General features: G+C 43.0%; 1 protein-coding gene across 6 annotated transcripts in view; it reads right to left on the reverse strand.

The window, feature by feature from the left end:
- LOC111167216 (uncharacterized) overlaps positions 1 to 16,559 on the reverse strand; it is a 538,796-nt gene that overhangs the window by 243,510 nt on the left and 278,727 nt on the right. For all 6 annotated transcript variants that reach the window (XR_016391420.1, XR_016391424.1, XR_016391422.1 and 3 more), the window contains 2 exons: positions 6,412 to 6,640; positions 4,209 to 4,363 (listed from right to left, as the gene is read on the reverse strand). Coding sequence is in view for 1 of the 6 variants with exons in the window: in XM_089904832.1 (XP_089760958.1) it covers positions 4,209 to 4,292 (84 nt within the window). In the remaining 5 variants the exon portion in view is untranslated. The remainder of the gene's footprint in view (positions 1 to 4,208; positions 4,364 to 6,411; positions 6,641 to 16,559) is intronic.

Below are 16,559 nucleotides of genomic sequence, written 5' to 3' on the forward strand. Positions count from 1 at the left end.
TGGCAGGTAACTGAAACCTTGGCAAGAGAAACCAAGGGTAAGAGGACCACACCAAATCCTACCACATCACGGTACACACCAAATCCTACCGGTCAGCACCATAGTGAACCAGACCTTCTGAACATGTGTCTGTGGGGATGTTCAGAGGCTGCACTGGACGAGCCTCTTCATTCCTCTGTCCCCACACGTGCTCAGCACTTGCGGTCATCTCCTTTCTGCTCCCCCAGGCTACCAAGGCCTTCCATCTCTTTCCCTAGTCCATCCACTGTACTGTTAACAGAACAGCCACTCGAGTATGCGAATATGGCTGCGCTAGTCTCTGGCTGACAACTCGTCCTCAGAGGTTGCCTATGTCAGTAAGGATGAAGTTCACATGGGTTTTCATGGTGTAGCGTATCTTTCATGAACTGGCCCGCTCAAGTCCTTCTCCTGCTCGCTGTGCGCCTGCCCATGTGTTTCATGCCGTGGGCATACTTAGTTAACTCAAAGTCTCCGGTCCTAGACCCGTTCCTATGGACACCGCAGATAGGTCTCCCACCATCTTAAGACACACTTCCTGGGCCAAGTCTTTCTACTTAAGGCTTAGCTTAAAACTCTCTCTTACGGACCTAGAGATGATCATACTGAGTGAAGTAAGTCAGACAGAGAAAGACAAATACCATATGACGTCACTTCTGTGTGGAATCTAATTTTTAAAAAAAGATACAAATGAACTTATTTACAAAACAGAAGCAGACTTACAGATATTGAAAACAAACTTATGATTACCAAAGGGGAAACGTGGGTTGCGGGTATAAATCAGGAGCTGGGATGGACACAGTATTATATATAAGACAGATGACCGATGGGGACCTACTGTGTAGCACAGGGAACTCTGCCCAATATTCTGTGCTAATCTATATAAGAATCTAAAAAAGAAGGAATATACGTATATGTATAACTAAGTCACTTTGCTGTACACCTGAAGCTCACACAACATTGTAACTCAAGTATGCTCTAATAAAATTCAAAAAACACAAAACACAGCTGTATGTGAATTTCTCTGTGACTGTATATCCTCATATGTTTTCTCTTCACCTTAAATATACCTGCACTGAGTACTTACCATTTTGGTTGTATTTGTTTTCACAGGAATCATCCCACTAAAGATGACATTATCTAGGGACTTCCCTAGTGGTCCAGTGGTTAAGACTCTGAGCTTCCACTGCAGGGGGCATGGTTTTGATCCCTGGTCGGGGAACTAAGATCCTGCATGCCATGTGGCATGGCCAAATAAATAAAAATAGATGCAAAAAAAAAATCCATAATGAACAAAAAAATCAAAATTAAAAAAAAAGAAAGACTACATTATCTGGAGAGAGAACCTTTCGTCTTTCATCTTAGTTTTGTTGAGTGTGCCAAGAACACTCTATTTTCTATTTTCTCAGAGCAAAATAAATAAAGGGATGTTGACATGTTTCTCTCACCTTGAACTAATGTCTGGCCTGAAATACCAAAAGAAGAGTCTGTCTTACTGGCAATGAAAGTAGCTTTACCCTCAAGTTACTTCTGTTGATTAAATCTAGCACTCTCCATCCACACTTCCCCTTCAACCTCAGATCAAAACGCTCAGTGCAATAAACAAGTTGCTTGGAAGATTTAATGTGGCTTCTGCAGGCCTCCAGTTAGTTTCCAGACACTAAATTGGGGAACTCCTGTTTAATTTACATCCAGACTCAGTACAGGAGTCACTGTGGTAAAGCAATCATTTTTGAAGACCCAGGAGTTCAAACGGAGCTGGGTTTCCAAAACATCATTAATGATGAGACACGGCTACAGCATTTCCTGAGAGTTCCACACAAAAAGGATTTAGAGCAGTTCAAATAGACTCACCACTTCTGAGCTTCTGTTAGGAAAGAAAAACACAGCCAAGAATTCTTCACTCCCTTCACCAAATCTTTTCTGGTGATGAGGTCACAGGCTCATGAAGATGCTCGACTCAGCCTCACAGAACAGAGAGCCTAGGAAGTCAGGGCTGGCTGAAAACGAGAAGCCCGAGTGTCTGCTTGAAGAATGTACTTATCGCCAAATTGGGATTCTGACAAGGCTCGCTTTTGCTGCAATTGTTTTCCCCCATACAGTGGAAGGAGAGGAGCCTCATTACACATAACAAATGCATCAACAAATGTAGTTGCAATGCCTTTAGCGTGTAAGGATGATAAAGCCTGGACACAGAACTTGGTTTCCAAGCCTGGAATTTCTGATGAGAAGTTCCTCTCGACACTTGCCAACACACGTTCATTTTTTGTAACTCTCAGTTTTATAAGGAAAATTGCTTCTCCGTGCCCTTTCCGGCCCAGACTAACAGCAAAGGAACTGTGATAGCATCAGCATGGAAGAAAGAGCACAGTTAATCATGTACAAAGTAACTATCCAGCCCTGAGAAGCACTTGGCTGTCTGGCTGGGGTGGGGAGTACATACGGTCGGCAATATTCCATAGAACAATGATTTGGGTCATGGTCGGCAATATTCCATATAACAATGATTTGCATCACCAAAATAAGTCTATTTTAACTGTTTAAGTCTATCAACAGGGAAAGATTTTTGTCTCTTTACTTTTATTTTAATGACCTTTTTGGGAAAATATGTTAACTAATACTTTAAAACACAGCCCCTTCTCCCCTTTTGAGTCTCCGGTGGGGAAGGATGGGTGAATTATATTCCACACTGGTCAGATCACAGGGCATCATCACCACTGGTCTAGGTAAAGATCCTCTGCTCTTTATCATGTGTGCCTTTTCATCACTATTCCTCACCCCAATGTTGGGAACTATGTAATACGTTTCACAGGAGTTATTTGCTCATCTGTTTTTATGAAGTGTGTAGCGTTTTATGTGGGTTTCATGTTTATGTAAATCATATTGATATACATTCCATTATGTGTTCATATTTTCACCCCCAAACTGCGCTTTTAACTTCTATCCAACTTTTTCCCTTCATTTGCTCACTGAGAGAGTGGTACCTTCTTCCTGAAGTCACAACCACAAGGTTACCTTGAAGCTTCTGTATTCCCTTTTAGTTCTGCCATGAACTCCACAACCACAAGGAATTAGATTCACCCGCCCCCCGCCCCCACAAACTGAGGGAGCTTAGAAGTGGATCCTTCCCTCGTCACGCTTCCAGATGACAACACACCCCACCGGATACCTTGACCATGTGAGGCCCAAGAAGAGGACCCAGCCAAGTCGCACCCAGACCCCTGACCCATAGAAACTGGGACCATGTTTGAAGCTGTTCAGTGTGTGGTCATTTGTTACACAGCCACAGCTAACTGATACAATTTCCCATAGTGACTTCAGTCTCCTCAGAATCAACTCTCTGATCCAAAGACAACCTGGTGGAACAGAAGCACAGAAGCTCTTTGCTTCCCTTGGTCTTCACTGCTCCCTGATACACCAAGGTCTATGACCCAGGCACCTAATTCTCTTGACTATGATATCAAGTTTACAGCTCTGGGTTCACAAGGTTCAACTATTTTGATTCAAATCAGTGACTTTGAGCAACTGACTGGCATTGTTTGTACAACAGCTATTAGAGCACCCATCCCATATTTATACAAAGAAGTTTAATGAGATCATTCGTGGACATCTTCAAAGCACCACTCAGCACTTGACAAGCACTCACCAAATAGTCACCATTAGGGTCACTGCAGTCTAACTAAATTTAACGAACGGGAGTTTGTGTGCCACAGAGAACGCTAGGCTCTCAACAGTGGATGTTAAAGCTAAATGAATAAATTGAAAGAAATAACAACGTTGTTTGCTTGGGAGAGATGAATTGAAGGAAAATTATGGAATCCATCAAGACCTTCCACTTCTGGACACAAACAAGTGATTGGACTTTGTTCTCCCTTGACTTTTTGATTTCAAATCTAAATTTGATTTGAATATTAGGTCTCCGCATGTTTAATCTTAGGTGCCTACAGCATCATGGACCACAGGAACATTCTCCTCCCACTGGAGGAGATGGAACAGTGATATGCAGACAAACATTTCACACTGAGCCTTGTCGGCCACTTCATGTTATTCTGGAGGAGGTTTACCTTGTTGCAAAAGCTTGAGTCTCAAAATGCAAAACCGAGGAGCAGGAAAAGGGCCAATCCGAATGCCTCCCTGAATTATGTAAATTTACAAAACAGTGTTTCGTCACATCAAAAGGAGCTGCATACCTGGAACTTTTCACCGTGACAGCTGCAGAAAAGACTGGCCTCTTTTCTCTTTCTCCACTCCCAGAGACATGAAGCATCTTTCATCTTTTCCTGCAGAATCCTTCATCCAACAGTAGCCACTTCCTGCTCTGACTCCTGAGCATGACTCGTTCACCCTGTGTTTGCAATAAACACACATTTTCATGAGCTCTCCCGTTCTCTAATCTCTCCCAGGGTCATGCCAAATAGAACCGCAGTGAAGTCTGTTTAAGAGACCATCTGAAACACGATAATACATTTCTGACATAAGACTAACCTTGCCATGAAGGATGGTGGTGGCACAAACTTATGAAAGTGGTTTCATATTTGGGGATTTACAAGGAACAGCAATGCGGGGGGGAAAGAGCCACTCTCCACAGAGCATCATGATGCGAAGATGGAAAATGTGGACAGATCAGAGGGGAAAAACAGTGTATGCTGTTGGAGAAAAATCACAGTATCATGTAGGGGATGGCTCATGATGGCTCTTAGGGCAAACACAGGCCCCCACCTAGTTTTGTAAATAAAGCTTTACTGGAACACAGGCACACCTAGCTGCTTACATGTCACGTATCTTTGGGTGCTTACTCGCTACCCCAGCAGAGCTGAGTAGTTGAAACAAGGACCGTACAGTTCATAAAGCCTGATGTATTTACCATCTGACCCTTTACAGGAAACTATACTGAGCCCTGCAGAGCAGGTAGAGCACGGGGACTGTGGAACCAGTGAAAGATTCAGATTCCAGCTAGTAATTGCATCTTGTATTTTTGGTATTGTTGACAGGACTCAAACAGGTTAGAGCTACATCTAGCCCAGAGCATTAGAGGTGCTTACCAAATGGCTGTTATTTTCCCATCCCTCATGTAGACAATTCAACAAAAAGCAAATCACCATGTTTCCATACCTCTCACAATATTATTTCAGAGAAAAGTAAACATAGCAAAAGACATCATGAGTCAGTGCGCTTCGGCGTGGATCAACTACATATTTTCTACAATATTCACCAAAGTTCAGCTGAGAATTTCCTAACTAGATTTAATTTAACAAATTACCTTCCATCAGGATGGCAGGTAATTTATTAAACATTACACTTTCTGATAATTTTTGGAGAAGAAAATTTATTGAAAATTGGATCCCAAATACACGTAAAGATATAATGGAAAATCAATGTGGATGACCTACTATTTATACCTTTAGGTGAATGGGATCCTAAGAATATTATCACAGTCCTATGAGTTTTATCTTTGATATTCAATTCTAAGGTACAATTTAAATGGAATAAAGGTGACATTGTTCTTGGAACAAAGGAAAATGGCAAAGTAAAGATAACTGAAAAACTATAAATAGGTTGAAAAGGGAAAAAATGCCAAATGTGGGTGAGGCTTTCGATTTGACTTTTATTTTTTGCCACTCTGAGCAATAGAGGCCGGGGTGAGCTACCAGTTCTTCTAAAAGCAGCCCTGTGTAAGATCATGCAACAGCGTCTGTTGTTTTCACCCACCTCTGCCCTCCAGGGCTTCTCTTGTACTCCTGTGTCTTAGCATCGATAACCAGGAGATGGTCCTGTCTTTGGCACACCTCCTGCCCGTTTCACAAAGCCACCTCCTGCTTCCTGGACCGAATACAACTGTTTTTCCCCAACTCACTCACCCTCGGTCCCCACCTCTTCTACTCCACGTTGTTTCTGGTCCCAACGATACAACTTCAATAATATTCATTTGCATAACCCCGATCTTGCTGGCAAATGAAAGGGGCATTTCTCTAGCACCTTTAACCAAAGTGTCCAAGAATTCTGTGAAGCCTGGCCGGCACGGAGGGCATGACATCTACTCAAAATCTCCAGCCGGTGACAAGTCAGAGCTCTAGGGTTTCCTTTGCCACGGGGTGCCAGTCCAAGGTTGCTGGCTGGAGAGTCTGGGAGTCAGTGTGAGGGACTGTGTCAGGCTCGGCAGTGGTCCTGCCCCAGCAGACAGCCAACAGCACCACCCAGGTGGGTGGGTGATGCCATCACTGGCCCACTGGAAGAACTCCAGTTGGACGAAATAAACATCATTTGATTAAATAGCCATTTGGATGATGGAACTGCCACAAAGAGGTAGCTCTGTGGGCAAGAGCAGACTTACTGATCGGAAACATGTGTTCAAACCCTACTGCTCACTGTACCGATCTCAGCGCTTGAACGTACCGGAATGTGTGTGAACGAGCACGTCTGGGATGAAGACATCAGTCTTGGCTTCCGTCTTGCATATGTAAAATTGCTCCAGGAATGAATAGCCTAGGCTGTTTGTGTGCCAGGCTCTTCAACTGGGATCAAGACACAAAACATCGTTGTTGGGTGAGGAAGATGAGGTGCACGGAATGTGAAATCTTCCAGACAGTAGGGCAGGAGGAGAACCCTGCTGGTGCCAGAATACCTGCAAAACAGGAAAAAGACAGAGACTTAGCAGCAGTTTACATCTATTGCTTTTAGGCCTCTGACCAAGATCCCTGGAAGAACTTTTTCCTTCAAATGGAAATTTACCTCTTTGACTAGTCCCTTGGAAGAAGACCTCTAATTAGCAGACAGTCTGCTGATGGGGACCATTTGCAATAGGGAGGCAACGCCCTTTGCCATAACTATTGAAGGGATTAAAAAATCGAATAACAGTAAACACACACACACCTCTCCTTAAAAAAAATAAAAATTTCAGGGCTTCTCTGGTGGCGCAGTGGTTGAGAGTCCGCCTGCCGATGCAGGGGACACGGGTTCGTGCCCCGGTCCGGGAAGATCCCACATGACGTGGAGCGGCTGGGCCCGTGAGCCATGGCCACTGAGCCTGCGTGTCTGGAGCCTGTGCTCCGCAACGGGAGAGGCCACAACAGTGAGAGGCCCGCGTACCGCAAAAAAATAAATAAATAAATAAATAAAATAATAATAAAAAAATAAAAAATTCAGGGAAACCTAGATAACCCGTTTATCCCATCAACAATGAAGCTTGGCAGGTTGCTAATTAGAACAATTCAACAACTGTAATTCAGCGTGTACATTTAAGAACATGTTCAAGCTGCAGTGATTCAATTTCGCAAAACATGCATTCCATCAGGTCTGCCTGAGCATGGCCTCTCCATGCCATGATCTCAGAGAAACCGGAAGTGATTTATGAAGACTCCAAGGAGAACAGTCAGGGTTCGCCAGGCCCTCCCTTCTGTTGTAATCACAGAGAACTCCATGCTGTGTGGCGACCACACGCACAGTCCTGGGACGGGTCCTCCAAGGGTGACGTGGGTGACAGCAGGTTGGCTGTTGTGTCTACATTGATATATATATATTTTTCTTTTTCATAAGAAAAAGGAGACTCACTTTTTATTTGGAAGTAAAATGTCTTTTTCCCTAAAGAAAATGTCTGTTTTCTTTTTTCCATCTGTAACAATTCATTTATATCTCCTCAAAATTAGAGTTTTTGGCAGGATTCCCTTACTTGCAGAAATACAAAACACAGAAAGTCTGCTATGAAATAAATAACTGAGAAGAAGTCGGAGCACACACGCGTCACCTTATTCCCCCAGACCCTCTCCAATGAGATTTATAGGCTCCCTTGGTGGATACGGGTCTCCGCTGGGAAAGGTCTACCCTTCTAGTCTCTGAAAACCATCCTGCTAATTCAAGGAGTGATTCGCCAGGTAGGTTTCAACTGGAATAAGCTTATGGAACATTTCAGCTGGTGTCAATTGTGTTGCAACCAAGAGATCAAGAAACAGAAATGAGAGTGATTTCTCCGCCTTGACAGTGGGATGGATTACGCAACGGATGGTAGTTAATTACTTACACGGTGTATAAGGATTCTGCGGCAGCCATGCCAGTTCTCTACATGGTAAATCAGAACCAAAGAATGTTTTGTTTCGTGGATAACTGGCTGTATTCACAGAAGAGAAAAAGATCTCTTATCTCAGAGGACCACATCAAACGGCTCTAAGAGAACGGTTTCATTTTAGAGAACCGTTATCTGTGACGGAAGCCCTGCTTTATTTAGCTACAATCTTGAACTCATCCCTCTTGGATTCTACAGCAGGGAGATACGAGCAACGGGCCGTTATTTTTTCGGGAGTCTTTCAGGCTACCCCCAAAAAAAAATAATAAGCTGCTTTCTTCAAAATAAACAAGAAACCATCTGCACAGGAGAAAATTGCACCCTGCTGCATAATCAACAAAGGCAATAATTAGAGTCAGATTAAGAAACAAAACAAAATACCTGAGGGGTACAGAGGGAAAAAATGACCCAAATGGTGCATCTGGGACCCGACGACACAAAGAAAGACTCAGAGTTCCAGTCTGTGATGGGATTTGAGGATTCCCAAGGAAAGCTCTCTCCAAATATCTCCCTGACAGTATGCCTAAAACTGCTTGCTCAGGCATCCTCTCACTGGGGTTGAAGGCTTCCACTTAGGGTCTCTCAGAGATAGTTCTGCCAACCTGGGAACACAGTGGCTTTTGGAAGAAGCCATGAGTAAATATAAACACCCTCTGTGCCGTTTTGCAAATCACAGATAAATAGTGGCTCTGAGAGGGCGGGTTCCTACCAAGGAAAGTTTTGTTTCAAGTACGGGAGGGTTAATAAGCTGGGTACTGCCAGGGGCAGATGGCCCAAAAGAGACCTGAGTGGAGCTGGATTCTGAAGGACCTAGGGACCGGCTGGCTAGAAAGGAAAGTGTGTAGACCAGAGTTCCGAGATGAGAAATGTCAAACCTTTCCACCTTCTGTATGCCCTGTAGAGGCAGGCTGGGCTACTTTAGGATGGAACCCTAACTTATTTTTGCATGACAAAGAGAGTACTTCTATTTTCATTCAAAAAAAAACACTTACCCTATGTGTTAGACTGAACAATTTTAAAAAGAAGTTTACTTAGCTGGGGTATAGTTGGATACTTCTGTTTTGTAGAATTCTACATTCTAATGCAGAATTTATCGGCCCCATGGCTCAAAGGCTTCCAGGTAACAAAATGAAGGTTCTTAAAGAAGGAGGCAGAGGGAAGAGTGAAACCCTATACCCCTCCCTCTGTGCGTCCCTCAGCCACAGGCTGGGGGAAGAAGAGACGCTTTGTATTGGACCCAAACTTGAAAGCGGGCGGTACCTTTCAATACCAGAAAAACGAGACTTTATCACAAAAAAATGAGACTCGTTTCCATAATTAGAAATGTCTGGAAAGCAACAGGGTATGGTCAAGTTGTCTTTAACGGTTAGGAAAAGGTCCTTAAGATGTAACGTGTGACGGCAGCGTTAGAGAAAGACAAAGTGTCTTCCTCTGCGTCAGTTCAGAACTGCACAACCCACGAGCTCCATTGTCATCCTAGCAGACCACAGGCACACCGCTTCTCTCTGTATCTCCATCGAACCAACTTCTCCAAGCAGCTGCCAGTCTCACTGCATCTTACCCTCTGTGTCATCAAGCATTACCCCAGCCGCTACTCTATCCAGCAAAGAAACTTGTTTCCATTATCGCCCTCCAAAGAGATTTTTGAAACGTTTTTCTCCTAATCAACACCCCCCGATTGACTAGCCTTTCAAGCCTACTCCTGGGCATATATCCAGAGAAAAACATGATTCAAAAGGATACACGCACCCCAGTGTTCAGAGCAGCGTTGCTTACAATAGCCAAGACGTGGAAGCGACGTAAACATCCGCTGACAGATGAATGGATAAAGATGTGCCATACATGTATGTGATGGAACATTTCTCAGCCATCAAAAAAGAATGGAACAATGCCATTGGCAGCTACACGGGTGGACCTAGAGATGATCATACTAAGTGAAGTAAGTCAGACATACAAAGACCAAGATCATATGCTATTGCTTATATGTGGAATCTAAAAAAAAAAAAAAAAAAGATACAAATGAACTTATTTACAAAACAGAAACAGACTCACAGACTTACAGAATGAATTTATGGTGACCGGTGGGGCAAAGGGTGGGGGGGAGGGATAGACTGGGAGTTTGGGATTGACACGTACACCCTACTACATTTAAAATAGATAACCAACAAGGACGTATGGGAAAAAATACAAAACAAAACAAAAAACACCCCGTGAAATTCTAATACCATGGATATCCCTGCATCTGTTTATATACTGTATTATTTCACGCTTTATACATAACATAATAAGATTTCTTTCCACTCTCTGTCCCCAAGAACATTTTCTGAGGATGCCTGCCTTAGACAACTCCCTGACTCCCTCTGCCTCATGTAAAATAAAGAAGTGAGTCTGGAGTTGGTGGTTTCCCATGTTGCATACGAAGGAGGCATAGGGTTGTACAGAGTAGTCTCCACGACCACCCAAAGGAGTGCCGGCGAGGCGCCATTTTGCCCAGCAGCCACAAGGGCCACCATCCACCCATCCCATACTCTGCATGCACACAACGGAGTGGGCCTTCCGATTCAACCTCAGCAGCTCCGCTGTCGTAGGTCTCCACTTCAGGGTTCTCTGCTTTATGCCAGTTTATAAAATTGGTTCAGGATTTTAAAAAAAAAAGTGAAAAGTCCTTTTGTCTCAGTGTACCTGAATGGCCCGCACACTTTCAGCTTCTGGCTCTGTTTAATAAGGTGACAATGCCTACGTGAATTTTACTAAAAAGGCAAGTATGTACTCATAAAGCCTCAAAAACGTTGGTGGGATCCCACCAGACAGGGAAAATGTTTCCTTTGTGGAGACTGTTCTGCGTGCCCCTCAGATCACTCCCATTGGCCCTTTGCTGATAAGCCCCACTCCATTCACCCCTGGAAGAGTCCTGCCAGTAATGAATATTTATAGCTTTATATATATTTTGGAAAAGAATTGAACCTATAATACAGCACGTAGCTGTTTTGGATTTCATTACATTTCAACTGCATTACACTCAATGCACTATAATGCATTCAGTGCACTACCTTCAGCTGCATTACATTTCAAGGCTATAACTGCAATTAAAATATGACAACACTGTGACATTTGATTATGATCTATCGGGGCCTTATTTCATGGTGAGCAAACCTCCATACAAGAGGTCAACGCCGTAACAATGCCACTGCTCTTCCCGTTGGTACAGCTTGCGACAGGATGATCCAGTCAACCACATCATTCAGTTGATTTGACACAAAAGCAATAGAACTGCAGACATAGATCCCCGGTGTCAGTCTACCTGAAATTCTTGCCCTGCTATGAAGAGCTGTTAAGCAGGAACAGACATATCTTCTTGTTAATGAATGAGATGTCACGGGAAAACAGAGGGGGGAGTGACTGACTCGGCTTAGAGGCTCCTGTGACAGGGTCAGGTGATTTTGAGCTGGGTTTTGTAGGGTCTCGCCAAGAAGAGAATGCAATAAGACTCCAGATACAGGAAATACCTTGATTAACACATCCCAGGAGGCTTCCCGTGTATGGTATTGCCATCTAGCTCTTGGATTCTTCAGGCAAAGTTGATTATGAGACGTGGCAGGAAGGGGCGGGGGATGGGAGCGGGGCTGGTGGAGAAAAGAAACCACTCAGTAAGCTTTCCTCGTCCTCAAGAATTTTACACGACGCCAACATGCCTGAGGTTTGCCCCGTAGGTGACGGCAAGTCCCTGAAAGCTTTACGCAGGGGAGAGAGGTTTGTTTTTTTATTACTTTGGCAAGTCCAAAGTTGCACAAAATGTAGACAGTAAGTATAAAAGCCATGCAGTGTGAGTGTCAAGGTTACGTCTGGCGATTCTTACATCCTAGACTCAATATTACGCAGAAGCCCACGCCACTGAACTGAGTTCTACCAAGATTTCTACTGAGGATAATATGATGAAGTTCCACTTAAAATAAAGCCATTTGCAATCATTTAAATACAACTGACCCAATATTTGGTTTTAAGTATTTCTCTGAGCAGAGACACTTGCATATAGATATAGGTGTAAATCAATAGGTGAGAGCGAGGGAGAATACATATATATCTATGCGTATATTTGAAAAACGACAGATTTTATGCTATTTTAATTCACTGACAAAAGTCTTTGAAAGGTTTTGAACTCCAAATGAAACAACGGAATTTAAATCCCAAACAAGAACAGTGAAATACTGAATTCAGGAAGAAACTTCAGGCAGAGCCCTAAAGAGATTTGAAAATTGCAGAATTTCTTTAAAAATTCAGCAACCTACAAACCTCAGACAACCGTGAAGGGTATTCTCTACTGAGTCTAGTACTAGATTGGATCTTGATGGATACAATTATACAATTAACTGAGGAGCTGTGAGTTTATGTTGTTTTGATGAGCAAGAGAGATTTTGCTCTAAATATAATCTGTGGCAGCTGGCCAATTCAGGTCTCTTCCCCTCTTCTGATTTTCACAAACCAAGTATGTGCGTTCTACACGCCGTGCTGGTAACCAGTAAATGTTGCCTGTAATGCATACTGTTTGGCAGGACATATGCGAGCATTTCCATACATCTAATTCCAGCATGAGTATTGTACTCTGGGTGGAAAAGTTCTTAGCATTTATGAGATCACTGCCAATCACCATGTATATTTTCACAGACAACTTCGTGTTCAAATGTAAGCAAATCCACGTGCACATTTTCCAACTGGACGCATGATGGCAGGCTCATAGCGCATGGTTGGGAGAGAGTATGTACAAGCTCCATTACTCTGATGACTGATCAAATATCATTAATTTAACCATCTTTCAAATTACACTCTCTTTACAAAAGTAGAGATTTTTGTTTCTTTGCCATATAGAGCAAGCTGAAAGCTGTGATTCTTCCAACATGGAAAATACACTTGAGCTTCTTAAGATCAAATTAATTTCTGAAGTGGCTCTTCCTTAAAAAAATTAAATATAGAAGAACAAAACCAAAGTTTATCGAGAGAGATGGATAACTTCCTTCGTAGAATGATGTTTTACTTTACAAGAAGATTCACAGCAGGACTCCTTGAAATGTTGGACATACCTAGTGCCCACGCGTGTGGAAAGAGGTAAAAGTCCTGATCTGGAAATCATCCGTTGCATTATGTGATCAAGTAAATCACATAAACACATAAACTCATTTATGTTTAAACTCTGCCAGCGTCTAGCATTTCTTCTTCTTAGTGTCTGTCCACATTGATTGAGAGAGAGAGTTACACAATGCTGTCCACAGCTGCTTATAACCTGAGAGCCACTCGAGACAATCTATTTCCAAGGTACTCAGTGTAGGCTGAACAAATGGTTTGATGAAATAGCTCGGGGACGGGAACCATTTCCAAATCTAAAGTCTTCTCCATCCATCTTTTTCCCAGGAGGTTTACTGGCCACTGCTTGGACATGACTTATGCTAAATGACCTCACGTACCAGAGCTGCCTGTCCAATCACTGTTAGACAGAAGTGACGAAGTTCTAGCAGGTGGTTAAGCCAGGAACATATGCTCATCCTGTGGAACTGGATGCTATTCTCTGATGCGCTTAGAGACATAACATTGAATATAGGAAGATGCCAAGGATGATCTAACTGGACTTGGACTTGGCTGAGGGGCCATGTTTATCCTAGAGGTAATAGGGAGCTCATCATCTAATGAAAAATCAAGTAAGTTATGTGATGTAAACTGAAAACTGAAAACACAAGCAGCAAGGACCGTCACGGCACTATCGTTCTGCAAATAACACGGGGCTGTGTTTTTGATTAAGGAGCTGTGGAAGAGTTTGATCATAGCTCACTCAGGCCAGGGAGCAGATTTCCAGGTGAGGTAGGGCACTTTAGATCATCCTGCTTGACTTGTGTCATGTCTTTAAACAACAGACACGTGGAATATTTCTAATCAGACACATTTTAAGGAGGCTCCGTCATTTACTCTCTGGTTCCTGAACTTACTCAAATTTTCCTGTTACAACTGCCATGTCACCTTTCTTCAAATCGAGAGAAATTCGGGGTCTTAGCTCAAGCTGCTGTAACACAATCTCATATACTGGGTGGTTTAGCAAAAACAGACATTTATTTCTCTCAGTTCTGGAGGCCGCAAGTCAGATCAGAGTACGAGCATGGTCGGGTTCTGGTGGGGACCCTCCTCCTGGTTCACAGACAGAAGAATTTGGGATACACAAACATTCAGTCCATAACAGTTAGTCTTTAATAAACTTTAGCAACTAAAAGAAGAATCACTGATTAGAAACTATTTGCTTTTACTGATTCAGATTAAGTTGCCTTTCATACGCAAACATTCCTTCAAAATGACTCTTTAGAAGTCATTGTATCTCTTCATGTTTGATGGGAGATGATAGACTAGATAAAATGATAGATTACACAATAGATTAGATAGATAGACACACAGAGAGAGGGGGGAGAGAAGAAAGAAGGAAGGAAGGAGAGAGGGAGGGACAGAATGAAGGAAGCAAGCAAGGAAGAAAAGAAACAAGGAAGAAAGAAAGAAAGGAAGAGAGAAAGAAAGAAGAAAGAAAGAGGCATCCTGGGTTCTTCCCAAAAGAAAGCTTCAAAAAATCACTTTTGTGCAGGTGGCTTATTTAGGTGGTGATCTCAGGAGTCAGGGGAAAGAATGGAAGGCGTTGTGGATAAATGGGGCTAATCCTCCCCTATCTGCTTAGGTCTGTATAGATATGCTTTTGGGATTTCACATTCAGGTGGAGCATTTACAGTTGACCCTAAACAACTCAGGAGTTAAGGGCACTGACCCTCTAAGCGGTGGAGAATTTGCATACAACTTTACAGTCGGCCCTCTGTATCCATGGTTCCTCCACATCTTCGAGGTTCTGCATCCCTGGATTCAACTGACCGGGCAACCTGTAATACTGTAGTATTTATTATTGAAAAAAATCCACGGATGAGTGGACCCATGCATTTCAAACCCGTGTGGTTCAAGGATCAATTGCCTCCAACAGCATTCAGGCCCTACGGACGGTGGGCTGTCCCAGGGGTGTTAACCCCCTTCACTTCTGATTAGGAAGCATGCTCAGAGCTCTCCCCTGCGGTCCTACAACGCACAAGGCTGAGGAGGACCAAGGGAGAAGGCACAGGATGACCAGTGCGGACTTCTGAAGGACGATGCCATCAGGAAGAGTGAATCAGCCCTGCAAGGAACGGCTCAGCACAGCAACCGCTGGGCTCCCAGGGAAGGCAGGTCAGTGGCTGTGTGGCTGTCATCCAGAGGAGGGGTCAGATACAGAAGATGCAGAATGTACAGTTGCTTGGTTTCTGAGAGGCATTTTTCCTGTTGACAGTGGTGTTGGAGTCTTGTTTTAGTGACTGAAGTTCATTAAAGACTAAGTGTCACGACTCAAAGGAGGTGACTCCCCACTCCACTTGGACAAAGCAAAGATCAAGGGTGCTTCCGGAAGATCTTCTGTGTCATCACTGCTAAGCCATGTCCATCAGCCGTAAGAAAACAGAGGTGAAAACAAGTTTTCTTTTTTTTAAAAAATAAATTTATTTATTTATGGCTGCATTGGGTCTTCGTTGCTGTGCGCGGGCTTTCTCTAGTTGTGACAAGCGGGGACTACTCTTGGTTGCAGTGAGTGGGCTTTTCATTGTAGTGGCTTCTCTTGTGGAGCACAGGCTCTAGGCACACGGGCTTCAGTAGTTGTGGCATGTGGGCTCAGTAGTTGTGGCACACGGGCTTAGTTGCTCCACGGCATGTGGGATCTTCCCGGACCAGGGCTCGAACCCGTGTCCCCTGCATTGGCAGGTGGATTCTTAACCAGTGTGCCATCAGGGAAGCCCCCAAAGGTGAAAATATACTTTTTTTTAGTCATTAATATCGATAGAAATTTCTATAGCATAATTGGTCTGCATCCTAAATGTAGTGATCTCATCAAAGATAACTTATGCCATTTTCTGACATGGTAACATTTTTATCGCATCATTTCTTTAAGACAGTGGAAAAAAGCATAAAAATCACCAGTCCGTTTTTCAAATGCAGTATTCAAACAGGAATACAAATACATAGTGTTTATTTTAGATTCCACCAACACCGAAGAGGATCATATAACTTGTGTATGGCCAGAAAATAGAAAAATTACTAATATGCTTCCAAAGGTTGAAATTCACTATTGGGCATTTTGGGGTTCTTATTAAGGTTCTGTCTCCACAGGACGCCAGGTATTATGAATGAGTCAAGAGAGCATGAAAAATGTACAGAAGGGGTAAAATTAATATGAAAGACAGTAATGGTATAATTGCATATGGATTTTTAAAAGACTAGCATGATATAAAAATTATCTTGTACATTTATATGCATTGTCATAAAATTTGAGCATCTTTTCTTCACTGAAATTCAAAAACAAAATTACAATGTTGCTGCTGGAAGCTGCTCCCTGTAAATCTTCAAGAATTTGCGCGATATCCATTTGTCCTGTAAGAGTTAGACAGTTCTG

This window comes from Delphinapterus leucas, chromosome X (genome assembly GCF_059928025.1).
Source record: "Delphinapterus leucas isolate spDelLeu-1000000601 "Yukka" chromosome X, BTC_Dleu_Yukka2, whole genome shotgun sequence".
In the NCBI taxonomy this organism is placed as follows: domain Eukaryota; kingdom Metazoa; phylum Chordata; class Mammalia; order Artiodactyla; family Monodontidae; genus Delphinapterus; species Delphinapterus leucas.